Source organism: Drosophila pseudoobscura, chromosome 4 (genome assembly GCF_009870125.1).
Source record: "Drosophila pseudoobscura strain MV-25-SWS-2005 chromosome 4, UCI_Dpse_MV25, whole genome shotgun sequence".
Lineage (NCBI taxonomy): Eukaryota > Metazoa > Arthropoda > Insecta > Diptera > Drosophilidae > Drosophila > Drosophila pseudoobscura.
The window spans coordinates 22,656,094-22,674,178 of NC_046681.1; the positions used below are offsets into that span (position 1 = coordinate 22,656,094).

Genomic DNA, 18,085 nt, shown 5'->3' on the forward strand with positions numbered 1-18,085 from the left:
ACAAAACTTGGCTCAGATTACCCAGAAATAGACATAAAATCAGGTATGATAAAGATACATACGATTTACAAGACCTGATTAACTTGACAAACCACTCAAATCTTTACTTCACTTAAATAAAAGAGTCCTCAAACAGACTCTAAATATATTATGGATTTACTAAGGGCTTAGTGGATTGTAGGAAAGGGAGGGGAAGGGAGCCATCAGACAGTTGCTTGAAAACCTCTTCCTTTACCATAATTAATTCTTGTTATTTTCTGATAATATATTAAGTTAGTCTAGCCAGATAGGGATTTTGATTCCGTTGGCGAATAAGAATAAATAAATAAATAAATAAAATCTTTTTCGAAGCACCTCAATTACTGGCAATCTTATTTACGCCTCCTTGAAGTGGGAATCCGCTTTTTGATCCTCCTCCAAACGGACCGATTCCACTACCAACCTAAAGAACATTATGCAAGATCCATAAAGCTTTTTGTCGAGTACTTAAGGGGATAGAAAGTTAACATGATTTAGGAATATATTTATATTCTTTATAAGATGATTAACCCGTAACTAAAATATTCTATAGGAAAACCAAAAGGAATACTCAACTCCCAGCGATTTTTGTATATAACAGAAGTAAGATATTACTATAAAAATCAAGCAGATTGCTTCAGTGCTGATGGATGTTTCATTCGATGATCATTGATCCTTCATTTATTCAATTTGGATAGAATATTTTGCCTATTATTGAATACCATTCACTTTGTATCTACCCACATATCGTCTCTGCATTCAATATGATCAAATATCATGCATTGAACGCCCTTCCAGTGCCTGCCCTTACCCAGGGCAATCAATTTTCAGCGTCACACCTTGCCGCAGAGCCCAGGAGCTCAGATCTGTGTCTGCCATGTGGCAATGACATTGTCATGTGCCAAACAGGAACCCAAAAACACCAAAACACCTTTTGGCAAATGTCAACGCCCGTACATTATCATCGTCCTCCTCCTCCTCCTCCTCGTCGTCGACGTCGCCTTAAACAGGGTTCGAGTACATTCAAATATAATTCGAATGCTGTTTGCTGGCGGAGACATCCGCGACGTGAAATTTGCCAACAATTGTTTTGCAAGCGGGCGCAACTCCTGTGAGTCCCTGCCCCTGCCCCTGCCCCTGCCCCTGCCCTCTACCCTCTCTCGCCCTGCCAGCCTCAGTAGAAACATCTGTCGGATGTCGTCGGAAGTTGTATCTGACGGCACGCCCCACACAGCAATCAACTTAGAGGAGAGTAGAGTGGAGTGGAGTGGAGTGGAGTGCCGCCTCGATTTTTCACTGCAAGCTGCTTGGAATATCTCAACATCTCTCTGCCTGTGTGTGTGTGTGTGTGTGTGTGTGTGTGTGTGTGTGTGTCTAGCCCGAAGTTACGGATATTATTCATAATTTTCCAACGTGCCACTGTGACATATGCCATCAGATGCCGAAGAAGGAGGAGGCGGTGGTTCATGAGGGTTGTCTTTCAGCGGAAATCAGTTTTTCTGGCTGCCTGATAGAGGGCCAGGCCAAGTCTCTGCCTTGACCATCCTCATAAGCTGCAGAGGCCAGGCAGGGCACGTGCTGTGGAGGGAAAAGGAAAACAAAACCCAAAGGAAAGCGAACATTTTTGTGGGTTTTCTGTGATAATGACGTGATAATTGCTTCTGTCGCCGGGATAGATCAGAAAGAGCGTTGTCCCGTTTCGGGAAGCCTTGCAAGTGACACATTCCATATAGAGAGCGTGAGAGAGAGGGGGATGGGGAGACGTTTTATAGCAAAGTTCAAAGGACACCTGCCGTGCGGTTTTAATTGCATCGCACACCAAAAGTGACAAGGAATCTTGCGAAGCAGAAGGACCGCCTGGCGCTAGGAAACAAAGTAATTACAAGGCCAAACACACAGACAGCCCACCACCACCCAGGGGGGGGGGGGGGAGGGGGTGGGGGCCAGGCCTTAAATTAGATGGAGCGCACAACGCAGACATCAAGTGTCGCACATTGACAGCTCCAGGATCCCACACAGCCGAAAAGGATACGGTTGGCTGGCCCAAGGGATGGAAGAAGGAAAGATTTCTATTAGCGCCGTCAAGGAAATCGTTTTTTTCCTAATAGCCAGCGCCGCCACGTGTCCTGCCCTGCTCAGTCGTGCGTCAAGGCAAAGGACAACCGCAGCATCCCGAAAAAGGGAACTTCCTTCATGGGCCCTGCCCAATACAATACAATTGAAAAATTATAAAAATTTCGCACTCCGTAACGAAAACCGGACGTCGTCCTGCGGTCCTGCACTCAGAGATACACTTGTTCCCCAGCGCAGGACACGCGTCCGCCAAGCGAGACGCCAGACATCATCAATATTGCAAGAGTCCTGCCTGGGTTCGGTCGAGGACGAGGACGAGGACGAGCCCGAGAACGAGGGCGCATATTGAGGCTGTCAAATAAGCGTGGCTAATGTCGATTAAGTGCACCACTCCCTTCCAGGCTTGTGGAGGGTGGTTGGCTCCCAATCGCGCTAATAGCCGCAATTCATGCAAATGTTATAGACACTAATATATGCGATGGCATAAGTCAAGTGGCAAGGTCAAAGGCGGTATGGGTGGATGGATGGGGGAGGCTTGAAAGGTGGCTTCCTGGAATTCATAAAGCTGTGTCCTTTTCTGGCGCATCTTTTGTTCTTTTTTTAATTTGTGTTTTCCAATTGGAATTTAGATTATTTGTTGCCTTTTTTCACGTATCACATAGCAATACTTAAGTCCATTAAAAGTGTACTACAACTAGTCCTTAGCAGGTCCCTTTGGGCCCTCCCCCCTGCCTAGGAGAAGTGCATGCCATTGAACTGCTCGCGATCGTTCTGGACCATATTGTTGTACTTCCATTTGTCCGAACTGGAGGCCTGACTGCTCCAGGCGCCCGAGCTGTGGCTGGGCTTGCTGCTGCCCTGCGATTGGGACGAAGAGCGGGAGCGGGAGCTCCCGGACCCTTGCCCCTTGCTGGAGTGATTGTCCTTGGTGCTGGTGGTGCACTTGTCGGTACGCTCGGTGTAGACCATTTTCGAAGATTCCTGCCAAATGTGCGCCTTCAAATGCGTAGAGATTGAGGGGTAGACGGCTCCTGATTCACGGCACAGACTGCAGCAGGGTGAGCACTTTGAGTTCCTTGTTGTTGGCCGAATTGCCCGTTCGAGATCCTTTCCTGGACGACAGACACTTGCCTAATCTGTTGAAGAGAAGTCGAGGCCTCAATGACAAAGGACCATCCAGCCATTTCATTCAAATGCTAGTTACCTTGATTGTTTGAACAATTTCTGTTTGGAATCCGTTCTAGTAATTTTTGGCATTGACACAGAACTTTTGCTACTTGCACATTGGAAAGGAAAGAAATTTAGCCGCTGCTGATCCACACACACAAAAAACTGCACCGCTCGTCTTGCTGTTGGACTTTCTACTGAGACTCGAGCGCGTACCACAACTGGTTTAAATACGATCCACGCTCCACCGCGATCACATCGATCGGTGTGAGTGCACTGTCTGGAGTCTGCTGGAGGAACTGCGTCACTGCGTTCTGGGTAGCCGCCAGTGGCAGCTGCAGGCCGAAAGCCCAGCCACTCTCCCTCCCCCAAATAGCACCCATCCGGTGACCTCAGTCTGGCGGCACGAACCCGTTCGTCGTTCCGACCACAATGCAAATGAGAGTTATCAACCAGACTGGTTTTTATCAGCGAAACATTCGCAAACAAGTCACCTGAACACAGCTAGGGGTAGCACGACAGCCAGCTACCTCTTAACGGAGTAAAACCCAGCAGCTTTCCAAATGCCTCAACCATCCAACCTCTCCAAAGCAAAGGGTATCAATGGGAGTTACCCCAAAACCCCGAACCTGCTACTGCTCACGTAGTATCTGCCCCACTGTTGACTCTCCTCGAACATAATGATCATCATCGTCATCAGCAGCGCTATCTGTATTGGCCGGCCGGCTAGTCAACCACCTTTTGATCAGCAGTTCTCAAAGGTCTTTCCCTCCGAAGGTTCTGTCCTTAGCAGCACCGATCTTTGTAGCGTGTGGGTCCTATCCTGTCTGGCGTTTCTATGCAGATAGCTGCCTATGAATATATGTATAATGAATATGTAGATGGGCTGATCATGCGACACAGAAATTTCTTATGAAAAGTCTCCCCTGCATTGCATCAGCCAATTCGAGACAGCTCGAAAGCCAGTTGCCAGTTTATAGTATTTTAATCTGTTGTTGTTTACCTATATAGACAACCGATCTGAGTTATGCTGGAATCTATATGATGTTTGGGGGGGGCGTAAGAGCAAGGAAAAGAAGGGTGGAATAAGTTTGGGCACTCGGATGGGATAGAGGAGGATCTATACTCCCTTTATCCCTTTATCCCTATATCTACAGATTCCCAAAAGTCTCATGATCCCTCTCTCTCTCAAAATAAAAGGCTATTCCCTATCTCTAAACCCCTCTAAAAACCCCTAAAACAAGTCGAACCAGCTAGGATTCCAGACCCCTATATGTGCGGACTTTGACCGTCTAAGCCGGCACCTTTAAATGTCAAACGTTGCACCGGACTGGAATCTTATATAGCCGCAATATTTATATGTCTGCCGAAAAATATTCCGCTGATCCAGACACATGGCTAACTAATTAAAAAACGTGGCCAGACATTCAGAAAGAAAGCCAAAAGACAGGTTTCAGAGATCGCATTAGAAAGACGCTCACAGATCCCTGTGGAAAGTTTATATAAGGCCTAAACCGATGTGGAAGATGGGCACTTTGTGGCGAATGTTTCAGAGGCGAATGCCATGGCATTTCCCACCTGTTTATCCTTTGGGGAAAGTACCCTGCTATGTGGAAGTCCCCTGCATTTTATTTGTTATTGTTTGATGGTTTGGGCCATCAATGAGTGTGCTCTTTACGGGTGTCTCTCTATGGCGTCTGACCGCGTGGCAAGTGGGCCCGTTTCATTGACGCAAAACTCTTGTGGCGTAAACAAGAAATTTGGCGCATGTCTGGCCAGGGGTTTTGCAAACAACGAATGTCTCTGACGGCCGAAACTAGTTTCGGAAGCACGCTCCGGCCGCGTGATGATGGGGGGATATCGGACGTATAAAAGCGGAGCACACACGTCGCCTACGAACACACCAATTCGTGGAGCTTTCGCAGTCGAATCTTTACACAGATCTTATCCAAAATTCACCCAAACGTACAGCAACAGATGTGTCAATGAAGACACCGGACACCAAAGCGAAGCTACTCAATAATATTAGGTGAGACCCCGCTTAACCTATAACCCAGCTTAAACTATAACCCCTCCCCTTCTCGGTTTCTCGTTGTAGTCTCTCCAAGCATCTGTCTTCGAAGAAAGGCGGCTCTCGCACTAGCAACTGCGGCAATTGTCTGGAATTCTCCGTGCTCACTCGCCTGTCCAGTGTGCCCTGAATCCCCGCTAAAAGACCAGCTCATCTGTGCTCCAATTTGAAAAACCCCCTCGACAAGATGGTTCACCAGACTCGTACGCCCAGCAAGGCCATCCCGGCCAAGCACCTGAGCCCCATGCGAAACGTGGACGCTCTGGGCGGAAAGTATGCCGTTTCCAGCAGTCCGGCGGACAGCTTCCTGCGCCACAACAACAACAACGGCAGCAGCAGCAGGCTCACTGTCCACGGCGGACACCAGGCGGCGACGGCGACGGCGGCGGCGGCGGCCTTCAAGTACAACAACATGATCAGCAACAATCGGGAGCAGTTCAATGCCCTGCACTTCTGCTGACGGATGCGGAGAGACCAATCATTTGGCCAACATTTGTTATAAATAAATTTATACACAAATTTGCACAAAAAATTAATTGCGTTCCGTTTCATAAATCGCAGCCACGTGGCCTCGCAGATTTTCCGTTTTTGCCAAATTAAATTACATCGCGAGGCGCCACACCAGGCCGCACCAAGCCTAAGCCCTCCTCCTCCTCGTCGTCGTCATTTTTCATTGTTTGCGGCTGGCTGCCGTCTGTCTGCCTCACTTTGTCACATGCAAATGTTTCGTTGGATTTGTACGATTATATTTCGCACATTTGATATTCGGTTTTTTTCCATTCAGGCGCCATATTTTTACATTAGCGAAGAATCAAAAGCTTTAACATTTGCATAAATCTTCATTAGTTTTTGGGTGGGTTTGAGCCTGGGTTTGTGGACTTTGGACTGGGCGTTTTTTCGGAACTAAAGAATGGAATGTTCTGCAAAGAAAATGCGGCTTCTAGTGGCTTCTAGTTGATATAGTTCTAGAACAAGGAAGGACTTCCATAAAGTCGGTCATTGGGTCAGCGATTGGTGGGAATTATGGAATAAATTAAATCTTATGGAATACAGATAAATCTAATGTGAGAGTATATTTCAAGAGAGAGTATCATAGCTTTTATAGAGCGTCGCTTGCCTTAAACGACAGAAAATATAGGTTTTCTTTTTGAAAGAGTTGTATAAATTTCTACGTAATCTGTCTAGAGAGAAATTGTAGATCTTTAACGATGACTGTATGAAATCGTAACAAGATGGTCTGGAACTTCCCAAATTGTATACCATCTGTACCACAACGAGACCTGTGAGGCATTCCCCCGACTTATGATTCCACAGAGAACTCTTTCCCCCAACAAATTCCAAAGAGGAGGAAAACCTCTCAAACACCTGAGTACTGGGCCCAGCTCTTAATGATAATCGCTGGACGCCGGACGGGTATGCAAATAATAGCATAGGCACCGATCTGAACTGGTTTCCAAGCGGATCAGCTGTTGGATCATTAAAATAGTTTGAAACAGAAGCGATGGATGACTAAACTGTTGCCAGGCCCGGGCCCGGGCCCGGTCCCGGGCACCGCAGGCAGATGAAAATTCCCACAGACCGGAAGGACTTTGGACTGCGAATCATGCAGAAGCCACCACCACCCCCCCGGAAGCCGGATATTACCCCACCCCCATTAAAAGACAATCTGTTACATCGAAAGCGCACAAATCATCGCCAGCCACAGATTTTAATGCCCCAAAAACATTTTTATTATTCCAGTAAATTAAACGCTGAGCGTTTCGAAAGTGGATTGAGCCGTAGGACACTCCGTTTTAGACGGGGAAGATCCTGTCGCTTGGGTGGGTCGTCCGTCGTCGTCCGTCGTCGTCGGGCGTCGACAGTCATTAAATTATCACACATTTAACATCAAAAACAATTGAAAAGTAGCGCAGCACACACAAAAGGCAACCCTCGGACCACCCTCGACCCTCGACCCGTGACCCAAACTCTCACCCGCTGCCACCCATGGCACCCCCATCCCATCCATCCATTCGCTCATCCAAGAACTTGGGAACTTGACTTTTACTTTCACCCCCGCAAAGTGTTTCCCCCGTTGCCCTGTACCCCTGTTCCCCTGCCGCATTACAAGCTGAAAACATGGTTATTACATCAGTAAATGCCAGGCAGCAGAGGTCTAGAGAGCGAGGGGGGGGACTGGGTGGTGGTGGTGGTGGTGCCACATGTGGGCGTTGCAAAACGGGCGATGGATGGATGCTGTCTTGTGATGATTATGACAGCATGACGACGAGGACAACTCCGAAACGGCATGGAACCCCTCGGACACTCTCTCTCTCCCTCTATCCCCCTCTCTCTCTCTCTGGCGGATATATATAATGTCTAATTTAGCTTCTGTTTTTGCATTGTGCAATATGACGACCATTAGGGGTCGAGTGGGTGGGGTAGCGAAGAAGGGACGATGACGGGGCAGTAAGTGACGATAAATCATAAACGAAACATCAATTCCAGCACTTGACCCTAAAAGGAACTCGACTTCCAGCCGCGTGGTCCAAAGTGCTCTTCTGCCGATGGTGGACCTTTAGAGTGAAATTGTTTAAAGGAGATATTATACTTTATATGGCATGTCCTGGTCACGTGCCGTCAACTTTATTTTCCTGCAAATTAATTAATTGCCAAAAGCCGAAAAGAAGAAGCCCAAGAAGATTGATTAAGAGACAGAGTCGCAGAGTTCCCGAGTTCCAGCGCTAAACCCTTCAATTGTGCTGTCAACTTATCTATCACGCCAACATCCTGAAAGGATCTGCATCTACCTATAGCGCTCTCTTTCTCTCTCTCTCTTTCTCTATCACCCTTCTTCCTTTTGCTGCTTCGTTTTGATGATTTATCGACATTTTCGGGCGGAAATCGCTATGCCAAAAGCCAAAACGAAATGAAACGTTTCCAAAGCAGACAAGAGAGAAAGATTGAGGGCAAGAGAGAGGGGAGATACACAGAGGGAAAGAGAGAGAGGGAGAGAGAGAGATGGGGCAAAAGTTGCAACAGGAGCAGACGTTCCATGTTCTTGAAGCGGAAACGCAATCGGCGCACTGCCAAAAATAAATTGATTACTGTCACGGAAATAGCTAAAGCAACCCCTACCCCCCATCCCCACACACACACATATACCCATGGCTTCTGTGCTCCAAACTTTGTTAATCGATATATTCACAATACACGAAGACGCGCGACACCTGGCGGCTAGAGCTTTAGTCGGAGGCGAAGGCGAAGGCGAAGTCGCAGGACCCGTAAAGCCGCTTAAATCACAGCCAAAAGGGAGCGGAGTGGAGTGGAGTGGAGTGGGGCCAAGGGTGACTGTGATTGGAGGAGGTGTTCGTATCACTTCCTGTCTTCCACTTGCCGTCCCACGTTTATAGATCACGTGACTTGGCCATAAATAGTTTGGCCCTGTCAATTAAAGACACCTGTATGTAAGAGCCGGACTTAAGAGGAAAATGTGGGGCGTATGGCAGGGTAGACAAACACGCACCCCCATTGTTCGCACCTTTAATTTGTGCGTGAAAGTGGTTAAGGGGTGAAATTGAAAGAGATGTTCCTACATGCGAATAATATAAGTAAAATATATGTATTTAGAGTGCAAATTGTACTAACTATCGCTATTCCTAAGATTCGCAAGGCAAGTTCCCCTTTATTCTTCGCCTAACCTCAACTTTCTTAGGCTTTTCGTCAGACAAACCCCCTTACACACTTCCTCTCAACTATCTGACGCCAAAGTTCTGCACAGGTAGCACCCAAAAACCCCCTCACAAAATCCCTTATGCCCCTAGGACCAGCGACAGAGAGCGATTGACTGGTAAGGCGGTAACAAATGTATTAGAAACTTTCTTTGTATAATTTCCGCATTGGCCCGAAGTCGAAAAGGACTGGGATACTCGTACGATACGATACGGATACGAGGCATTCACTTCAAATTGCACTTCCGTGCGAAAAATTGCTTATCGAAAAGTTTTCATTTTGATTTGGTGTCGACCTCTTCCACTCGTCGTCCGGAGTCCGGAGTCCGGAGTCCGGAGTCCGCAGTCTCTGCCGACAAATCCCAATCCGTGCGACTATCAATGGAACGACGTCAGTCCCCGCCCTCCGATGGGGTCGTGTCGTGTCGATAAAGTTTGCACCTATTGTCATTTTATTGATTTGTTATAAATTTCACACATTCGCATGCGCTCTCTCCTCTCCCTTCGCTTATCTTTCTCATGCGCTTCTATTAAATGTAAATGACTGGAAAATGGCATTGGCCAGGGCGCCCCGCCCCCAATTTGAAACGGACACGCGCCGCATTCGGTAACCCTTTTTTGGGAGCGCTTATCTGTGAATTTTCAATAAGATTTCCTATCATTTTAAATTCCATTTTATTGCCATCGAAATAAATGGCCAAAAAGAGAGTGAAAGGAGGTGCGGCCCGGGCCAGAGCTTAAATGTCAAGACGTTAAAATAAATTGATACCGGAAAATGTTATGCCTTTTTGGAAAAGGAAAAGTTGGGAGTACTCTTGCAGGGAGTATATGAGTTTTGCCAAAGGATTTCCAGGACTTTCAATCCATGTACGAGTAGTATATCTTTTCAGTGTCGATATCTATCCAAAACTTTAGGGTGAAACCTCCAAGATTCCACTCCAAAGAGTATCTAGAACATCTAGAACATTTCATTTACTTCTTGTTCCAAACTTCCTCGATGCTTATCGATTTCGCCAATGGCAACACCTTGAAAATGCTGAGGGAAACACATCTGTTGATGCTGCCCGGAAAATTGTGAAACGTCTCCAGCGACTTTTCCTAGTCTTTCTTCACACTTGATTTGATAATCTGTCGTAAATTTTCACTTTTCACTTTTCACTTGTGAATTGTTCACAATTAAGTCACACTTTTAATGACGTGACGCAAATATTAAAACACACGCTCCTTGGGAGCGGACATGGACTTTCAACCCCCTCATCATGCCTGCCCCCCTGTTTCCAGCAACGACAGCTGTTGACGTGAGCTCAGCCAGCGTCCAGTCGGAAAAGTCGGAGAAGTCGGAAAAGTTCTTTCCGTTTCTGTTCCTCTGTTGTGACTGCTGCGCTAATTAGGCGAGACGTGAAAATTTTTGCTTATTATTTTCCCTAAATTTTAACGACGGCCACCATTTGGAAGATATTTTATATGGTGCAACATTCTGAAATTAGTATCTCAGAAATTACGATTATTGTCAGAAGTGAATTTTAATTAGCAAAATTCAAAGTACTCAAACGGAGTGACGGTGGAGATGGAGAGGCATGTCGAATCTTCGACGACAGTCGGAGTGAGGAGTGCTGTCCATTAGGTATACTTTATGGGAGTTCCGAAAGCAGTTCCTGATTGCTGTTGGGAAATAGAGATGGGATATACGATAGGAAAAGGAAAAATATATCACATTATACAAGCCAAGATCCATCTAGACATCTATTTATGAACAACATTTAGTTTCACTTATTAAAGAACTGACTTAATCAGTAGCTAGTTCGTTATATAGTATATTGAAGAAAAATTGCCTTTGCTGTTCCAATATCTGGGACTCCAGTGTATGACGCGACGTCTGAAAGTATGCCATACTAACTACACCACACAATATGTAGAATTACATGATCGACAATTAAATGTAGATTATACATGTAGAATTCTTGGAAAGCCAACAAGATTCTACATTTGACAGCAGAAGGGCGCATAGTGTATCTACATCTACATGTTAAAGATCACTAATTTTACATTTTAATTCAAATTCTTTTAGATATTCCAGAACTTATTATTATAGTATATGATCTACCTTGGGCTAAGAATGGAACCCATACCAATACCATTATATTAACGATCATTCATTATGGATTATTGATCAACAGTAAATTCTGTATAAACTCCTAATGAATATTTTCCATTGTTCTTTCCTCCTATTACCATTACTATTACTTACTACTGTATTTATTTGAGCTGAAGGCAGACCTACTCCATCATCGTGTTTATATTTTCGTTTATATAATTTGCATATTCATCAGCCTTTAGCTCTCCCTTTGGTCGCATCCAAGTACTCGATTGGGCAATCTAATGGCGCACCGCAAATTGCTCATGACTGGCATGGCACTGATCTGATGGAACGGTTAGGTGAGGTCGGGTTCGTTTGTGCATATGTGTGTTCATATGAGACTCTGTTGCCGTTGGAAATGCGAAACTGCAACAGGGCAGCAGCAGACTCTGATTCGCGCCTGAGCCACGGCTCTGGCCGTTGCAGTTGCAACGTTTTTTTGCTTTCAGTTGCTCGCGGATCGTGGCTTTAACAAGTTGAACTTCTATAATCATGGATAGAAAAAGGAACTCGGCGATGTCAGTACCAAGTGTCGTAAAATCTTCAGGGACATAAATCTAAGACACATTTCAATCCGCAAACTCGATGTGTAATTGCTGTATCAAGTTTTATGTCAAGAAACATACAAAGTTGAAGGAATTAACGACATAAACTATCGGGTGTGGCAAGATCTGATCATGCAAAAGAAAATATACAGATATCTTACACTTTTCTGGGTATCAATAGGGAGTGCTTCCACAGTGTTCCTTCTTCTTCTTCTTCAGACTCCCCTCAGCCTCTATTATTTTCCATATTAGATACTAAAATATCTAGAACACATAAATCAAAGACATATTACCATAGACAATAAAGATCTATTACAAGATGGAGATAGATTGGCCTACAACGTCGCTGACAAATTGTCTATAAGCACTTTTTGAAACCCATAATTATATCGTTTGGGCGGACACCTCTTAATGGCCGCAACATTGTGTGGTAAACGCTTGTGTCGACAAAATCCACTGCCAAGTGGTCCAGGTCTGGCCAAAAACAATTGCCAGCTAAATTCCGGTCACGATCTTAGCATATATACTTAAACAAAAGCATTTAAGCTGCAAGTGCAGTCAGACGGCGTCGCTGCTGCCGCTGCAGATACAAATGTATCCCCAGGCCTTTGTTTCCACTCAGTTAACTTTGATCTTTTGTGGGGCTTCAGGTTCAGGTGGCGCCGGACCACGATGGCATTTCTGGGGGTGCTGCTGCTGATGCCTGCGATACCCAGCGAAGCCGCTGAAATACTGGGCCTGTTCGCACATCCGGGCAAGAGCCACTTTGAGTTCTTTCGACCGATATTCATGGACCTGGCCAGACGTGGCCACAACATCAGCATGTACAGCTACTTTCCGCTGGATCAACCGATGGCCAACTATACGGACTATACCTTTAAGGGATCGCCACTGCTGACGGACGTCATTGATCTGATGGTAGGTACGAGTGTAGAGAGGAAAGGATCAAAGAGAAGCTTCATAGTTTTGTCCTCAAGGAGTTCGAAAAAACCGAGTGGAAGCCCTGGGGTCTGCCCTACAAGATACCCACCTACTTCATGCTCCACAATTGGGGCATGCGCTTCTGCGATGCGGCCCTGAACTCGTCTCTGATCGCCGATCTGCTCAGTTCTCCGCTGCGCTACGATCTGATCATCCTGGAGCATTTCGCCAATGACTGCATGACCGCAGTGGCGCATCTGCTGAACGCACCGGTGATCGCTCTCAGCAGCTGTGCCATCATGCCATGGCACTACAAGCGCATGGGCACACCCCATATCAACCCGATCATGCCCATGAACTTTCTGACCTACACGGATGAGATGGGGCTGGTCGATCGTCTGAATAATTTCATCCATTTCCACACAGTCAACATTTTGTACGAGTGAGTAGCGGAATCCACCCTGACCTACAAAGTTATCTCTACTTTCTCTCTCTCCCTCTCTCTCCCCCAGATGGATTACCCAACCAGCCACAGATGAGTTGATAAGCCAGAGATTCGGCTTCGGACTGCCGCCCGTCAACGAGATTGTGAAGAACACCAGCCTGATGCTGATTAACCAGCATTACGCCCTGACTGGTCTGCGTCCGTATGCTCCCAATGTTGTGGAAGTGGGCGGATTGCACATAGGTCCCAAGAAACCCCTGACACCGGTGGGTAAAGCCACCCAAAGATTCCTCATCTACCATTCGCTTCTTTCAGGTGCTGAACAAGATCATGGAGGATTCTCGATCCGGTGTCATATACATCAGTTGGGGTTCCATGGTCGATCCAAGCTCGCTGCCGGATCATAAGCGTCGAGCTCTGTTCAAGAGCATTGCCCATATGAAGGACTACACCTTTTTGATGCGCTGGAAGAGCGGGAAACCGTTGCCACACGACAAGCCCGGCAATCTTTTCACCTTCGATTGGCTGCCGCAACGGGACCTGCTGTGCCATCCCCGGGTCAAGGCATTCATCTCGCACGCCGGACTCCTGGGCACCACGGAGGCGGTGCACTGTGGCGTTCCGATGCTGGTGACGCCCTTCTACGGGGATCAGTTTCTAAATGCCGGTACCTTGGCACAGCGCGGCTTCGGTGTCATTGTTGACTTTGGCGACTTCGATGAGCATCACATAACCAGGGGACTCCAAACCATACTCGATAAAGGGTAACCAGAAACTCTTTTCTCTCGCATTTCCATTCTTCGCCAGTAATCTTAGTCTCCAACTCCATAAATGTTTACAGATTCTCCGATAATGTTCGACGCTCGGCAAGGGCATTCCGGGAACGACCCCAATCCCCCCTGGAGCTGGCCATTTGGTGGATCGAACATGTCGTCGATACACGTGGCGGACTGCTCCTCGAAGGCAGGGCCAGGCATATCAGCTGGTTCGTCTACAACTCCATTGATGTTTACCTGATCTGTTTGGCAATCATTGCCATTCCACTTATCACCATCTGGCAGCTGGTGAGACTTTTACGGCGAACTTTGGGTATATTGAAAGTCGTGAAAAACAAGAAAACAAAGGTCCAATAAAATCAATTAATGAAAACATATTATTCATGCCTACTATATTGTATATGATAGGACTCTTTATTTAAAATTCATTGATGATTCCATCTTCTTATCTTTGGAAAGAGTATAAGCTCGTTTAATATGTATTATCAATGATCTATAAAACACTTATTATCCAAAACGTCACAATGTTCATCTCTCATGTGTGAAATTACTAAAAACAAAAAACTTTCCCTTTTTAATCGAAAGATACATCAATCATCCAACCTCTTCTTTCTCTGTTTCTTGATCTATAAACTTGTTGGGTGCTATATATACATATGTATATAACCCAAATTTGATATTTTAGAGTAGCTAAAAACACACGAAAACAAAAGAACAAAGCTTCCGTATTGAATATTTAATAACAATTGATATTGAGAATAAATAGATTTCAATTTCCATTTCAAGCTTTACACAAAATACAATTACAATGAGAAAAGGTCATTGATCTAATTTCGTAACATTTTAATGAACCAATCTTAGCCCCTGAAATGAAAATGAAAAGCTCTAGAATGTTCAAGATATACATTTTATGTACATAATATACAACACAATATGTATGTATTAAGGAAATATAGATATAGAAAAGTTTCCTGTCCAGAAAAGATACTTCTTCCGAAAATAGTTGTATCCCAAATTGTGAAAATTTCGATCATCAATATAGATTCACTATAAATATAACCTTTTATAACTTTTCAAAATGATAACCTTGAACTACTTTCAATATACAACCAAACTGAAAGAACTTCTACTTTATGCGTAGACACGCACATGTCTTCCAGTTACTAAGCTCTCTTTCACTCCAGCGTTACGTGGAACACACATATGACAAACAATCCAATCTTAATTAAGTGTAAACATTCGAACGTAATCATTGAGAGCGTCTGGAACGTCAACGAACATGTGAGCAATGACTGATAAACGATCGTCAGACGAACTTCAATGATGTAGCGTTTTATTAGCTTTCTACTGTTGTTTAGTCTCGTGCTCAAGGTGCTCTGCCTGCTCCCGTTCTCTCTCATTGTGTTCGGCATTCAACTTCCAAGCTCTCCTGGTCGCACGCTCTCCTGTAGTCCAAATCGAAATCGTGCTTTCCTGTAATGATAGCGAGGCAAAGAGAGATAGAGAGAGAGAGAGCTTCCGCCAAAGACAACGACGACGACGCACAATATTCGGTTCGGATCGCTCACACAGCACATTTTTCGTTTTCTTTTCGTTCGTTGACCGAGCTTTCGTTTTGGCTTCCCCGTCGGCTGCTCTGCATTGCTTCCCGTTCTGTCAGTCGCTCGCCGACATCCCAACAAGTAAGCATTTATCTCTCAGAAGGGGGAGGGGGGGAGCTTCAAGGAGCCTCCATGCGGCCTGCACCTTCGGCGTGTGTTTGTGTATCCAGTGAATAGTGATTGATTTTGGTGGAAGAGTTCCCTGCTGCCATAAATAAAACTTGCAAATCGTGTAACAAATTCAATTAACGTCCCACCCAGACAGCCAGAAACTGTGATGCAATGCGCCATGGCTTTTGTTGTGTTTTCTTTTTTGTGCTTTCGCCGTACATTCTTTACATAATTTTCTTTACAACAATTTGTATTCGTATTCGTATTCGCTTAGTATTCGCCTAACCCCAAGGTCAGACGAAAATACAGAGCCCAACCCAAACCAAAGGCAACAAGTGTCGATATCTAAAAGTGTTCCGTTTTTTCGAATTACTCGTAGAAACATGTGTTCGTCGCTGCTCACCGTAGTGCTGTTGGGGCTGACCCTGGCCCATACCGGGGTCGAGGTCAATGCCGGTCCCCCGCTAAAGATATTGGGTCTCTTTCCCCATCCCGGCGTCAGTCACTTCCACTTCTTCCATCCCATCATGCGGGGTCTGGCCGAGGCGGGACATGATGTCAGTGTGGTCTCACACTTTCCGGACAAACATCCGGCCGTACACTACAAGGATTACCCTCTAACAGGGATTGACAAGCTCACAAACAGCGTGGATCTGAAGGTAAGGCCATCGAAGAAGTACGGAATTCATTGATCATTGGGGTCTCGTTCTTTAGGTCTTTGAGAAACGCACTTTCTACAGTCACTTCCAGGAGTTCTTCCTACTGTACGATTGGGGGAGGCAGGCCTGCAACTTCACTCTCCGCTCGGACGCACTGCAGCAGATCCTCAAGCGGAGGCAGGGCTACTTTGATGTGATCATAATGGAGCAGTTCAACACGGACTGCATGATGGGAGTGGCCCACCAGCTGCATGCGCCGGTGATAGCTTTGAGCAGCTGCGTCATGATGCCCTGGCACTATGAGAGAATGGGTGCTCCGATAATACCCTCCCACATACCGAACTTGTTCATGGCCCAGTCGCAGGACATGAATTTTGGGGGACGACTGGCCAATTGGTTCAGTTTCCATGCCCTCAACTGGATGTACAAGTAGGATGAAACCCCGCGTCATTGTCTGAGAAAGTATTTCTAAAACTCATCCTTTCAGATTACTCTCCGTACCCGCTGCCGATAAGATGGTGCAATACAAGTTTGGCCACATGGTTCCCTCCGTGGGTGAGCTGGCCAAGAATACCTCTTTGTTCTTCGTGAACCAGCACTACTCCTTGAGTGGACCCAAGCCACTGCCCCCCAACGTGATCGAGCTGGGCGGCATACACATACAAAAGTCGAAGCCCTTGCCCGCGGATCTGCAGCGGCTCCTGGACAACGCCGAGCATGGGGTGATTCTCATTAGTTGGGGCTCCATGATACGCGCCAATTCCCTGTCCGCTGCCAAGCGGGATGGCATCGTACGGGCCGCCGCACGCCTAAAGCAGCAGGTCATCTGGAAATGGGAGAACGAGACGCTGCCGAACCAACCCGCCAATATGCACATCATGAAGTGGCTCCCACAGCGCGATATCCTGTGCCATCCCAATGTCAAAGTCTTTATGTCCCATGGCGGTCTCATGGGCACCTCGGAGGCGGCCTACTGCGGTGTACCCGTCGTGGCCACACCCATGTATGGCGATCAGTTTGTGAACACCGCCGCTTTGGTTCAGCGTGGAATGGCCACGATCTTGAACTACGAGGAAATCGGGGAGAACAGCGTAATACGTGCCCTGAAAAAGGCATTGGACAAAAAGTGAGTATTGCCACAATGGACTATCTCTGTGCCTCTTCCTAACTGGATTTTTCCTTATCCTTTCTTAGATATTACGATGCCGCCAAGGCCGTCTCCCACTCGTACAACCATCGCCCGCAGCAGGCTCTGCAGACGGCCTTGTGGTGGGTGGAGCATGTGGCTCACACTGGCGGTGCTCCCCTGCTCCAGCCCAGCGCCGTGCATATGTCCCGCTTCGTTTACTACTCCCTCGACTGCTATGCGGTCGTGGCTCTTATCCTGGCCATTATCATCGGCAGTTGGCTGGCCCTCATTCGACGCTGCTGCGGCTCCAAATCTTCCGCAAAGCCCAAGAGGGACTAATCGGCGGAATCTGTCATCGCTTGTTGTGTATGTGATATTTTATATGTTCTTGTGTAAGAGTCTTTTTAGTGTACAGACAGACGCTTCCTGACCAAGGATTTCAATTGTAGTTGTAATCGTAGATCGGACTAAAAACAAATTAAATGTTTAATAAAATTTGAATATATCTCCCAACTTCTGATTCGCATTAGCTGCTGTATTATACTTTTAGGCTTCATTATTTGTACAAAATCATTAAGATAATAGTAGATGTATAAGCGGAGTATACGATCGGATCATATATCGGATCGTATATTGTATTTGTTTACCCAGTTCTAATAATGTACTCTCTCCCAGTGTGACTAATCAGTGAAGGGTAATGATCCTCTCTATATATATATACC

The 18,085-nt window shown here is 46.1% G+C and overlaps 6 protein-coding genes across 6 annotated transcripts; 4 read left to right on the plus strand and 2 right to left on the minus strand.

The window, feature by feature from the left end:
* Positions 1 to 2,739: 2,739 nt before the first annotated feature.
* Positions 2,740 to 3,084, minus strand: LOC4817408 (uncharacterized). Its single transcript, XM_001356626.4, has one exon. The coding sequence runs from the start codon at positions 3,058 to 3,060 to the stop codon at positions 2,824 to 2,826; it is 237 nt and encodes a 78-aa protein (XP_001356662.2). The 5' UTR covers positions 3,061 to 3,084; the 3' UTR covers positions 2,740 to 2,823.
* On the minus strand, positions 3,017 to 3,465 carry LOC26533009 (uncharacterized). The gene is made up of 2 exons (XM_015180596.2): positions 3,296 to 3,465; positions 3,017 to 3,227 (listed from the first exon to the last, which is right to left on the minus strand). The coding sequence occupies exons 1-2, from the start codon at positions 3,346 to 3,348 to the stop codon at positions 3,128 to 3,130; spliced, it is 153 nt and encodes a 50-aa protein (XP_015036082.1). The 5' UTR covers positions 3,349 to 3,465; the 3' UTR covers positions 3,017 to 3,127.
* A 1,455-nt stretch (positions 3,466 to 4,920) lies between these two features.
* LOC26531996 (uncharacterized) lies at positions 4,921 to 5,510 on the plus strand. Its single transcript, XM_015180597.2, has 2 exons — positions 4,921 to 5,287; positions 5,357 to 5,510. Exons 1-2 carry the CDS (start codon positions 5,244 to 5,246, stop codon positions 5,457 to 5,459), a joined length of 147 nt encoding a protein of 48 aa, XP_015036083.1. The 5' UTR covers positions 4,921 to 5,243; the 3' UTR covers positions 5,460 to 5,510.
* LOC6902955 (uncharacterized) lies at positions 5,494 to 5,861 on the plus strand. The gene has a single exon (XM_002132645.3). The coding sequence runs from the start codon at positions 5,517 to 5,519 to the stop codon at positions 5,787 to 5,789; it is 273 nt and encodes a 90-aa protein (XP_002132681.2). The 5' UTR covers positions 5,494 to 5,516; the 3' UTR covers positions 5,790 to 5,861.
* A 5,716-nt stretch (positions 5,862 to 11,577) lies between these two features.
* Ugt36F1 (UDP-glycosyltransferase family 36 member F1) lies at positions 11,578 to 14,240 on the plus strand. Its single transcript, XM_001356628.4, has 6 exons — positions 11,578 to 11,694; positions 12,372 to 12,639; positions 12,699 to 13,084; positions 13,155 to 13,353; positions 13,403 to 13,851; positions 13,929 to 14,240. Exons 1-6 carry the CDS (start codon positions 11,669 to 11,671, stop codon positions 14,218 to 14,220), a joined length of 1,620 nt encoding a protein of 539 aa, XP_001356664.4. The 5' UTR covers positions 11,578 to 11,668; the 3' UTR covers positions 14,221 to 14,240.
* Positions 14,241 to 15,456: 1,216 nt separating this feature from the next.
* Ugt36D1 (UDP-glycosyltransferase family 36 member D1) lies at positions 15,457 to 17,876 on the plus strand. The gene is made up of 5 exons (XM_001356627.4): positions 15,457 to 15,545; positions 15,955 to 16,234; positions 16,290 to 16,663; positions 16,722 to 17,360; positions 17,429 to 17,876. Exons 2-5 carry the CDS (start codon positions 15,959 to 15,961, stop codon positions 17,700 to 17,702), a joined length of 1,563 nt encoding a protein of 520 aa, XP_001356663.2. The 5' UTR covers positions 15,457 to 15,545; positions 15,955 to 15,958; the 3' UTR covers positions 17,703 to 17,876.
* The last annotated feature ends 209 nt before the right edge of the window (positions 17,877 to 18,085 follow it).

Coding starts and splice junctions, on each gene's coding strand:
- Ugt36F1 (XM_001356628.4), top strand. CDS start 11,669: ATGGATAGAAAAAGGAACTCGGCGAT. Junction 13,085..13,154: donor ACAGTCAACATTTTGTACGA/GTGAGTAGCGGA, acceptor TCTCTCCCCCAG/ATGGATTACCCAACCAGCCA. Junction 13,852..13,928: donor CAAACCATACTCGATAAAGG/GTAACCAGAAAC, acceptor AAATGTTTACAG/ATTCTCCGATAATGTTCGAC.
- Ugt36D1 (XM_001356627.4), top strand. CDS start 15,959: ATGTGTTCGTCGCTGCTCACCGTAGTGCTGTTGGGGCTGACCCTGGCC. Junction 16,235..16,289: donor CAAACAGCGTGGATCTGAAG/GTAAGGCCATCG, acceptor CTCGTTCTTTAG/GTCTTTGAGAAACGCACTTT. Junction 16,664..16,721: donor GCCCTCAACTGGATGTACAA/GTAGGATGAAAC, acceptor TCATCCTTTCAG/ATTACTCTCCGTACCCGCTG.
- LOC6902955 (XM_002132645.3), top strand. CDS start 5,517: ATGGTTCACCAGACTCGTACGCCCAGCAAGGCCATCCCGGCCAAGCAC.
- LOC4817408 (XM_001356626.4), bottom strand. CDS start 3,060: ATGGTCTACACCGAGCGTACCGACAAGTGCACCACCAGCACCAAGGAC.
- LOC26533009 (XM_015180596.2), bottom strand. CDS start 3,348: ATGCCAAAAATTACTAGAACGGATTCCAAACAGAAATTGTTCAAACAA. Junction 3,228..3,295: donor AAATTGTTCAAACAATCAAG/GTAACTAGCATT, acceptor TCTCTTCAACAG/ATTAGGCAAGTGTCTGTCGT.
- LOC26531996 (XM_015180597.2), top strand. CDS start 5,244: ATGAAGACACCGGACACCAAAGCGAAGCTACTCAATAATATTAG. Junction 5,288..5,356: donor AAGCTACTCAATAATATTAG/GTGAGACCCCGC, acceptor TTCTCGTTGTAG/TCTCTCCAAGCATCTGTCTT.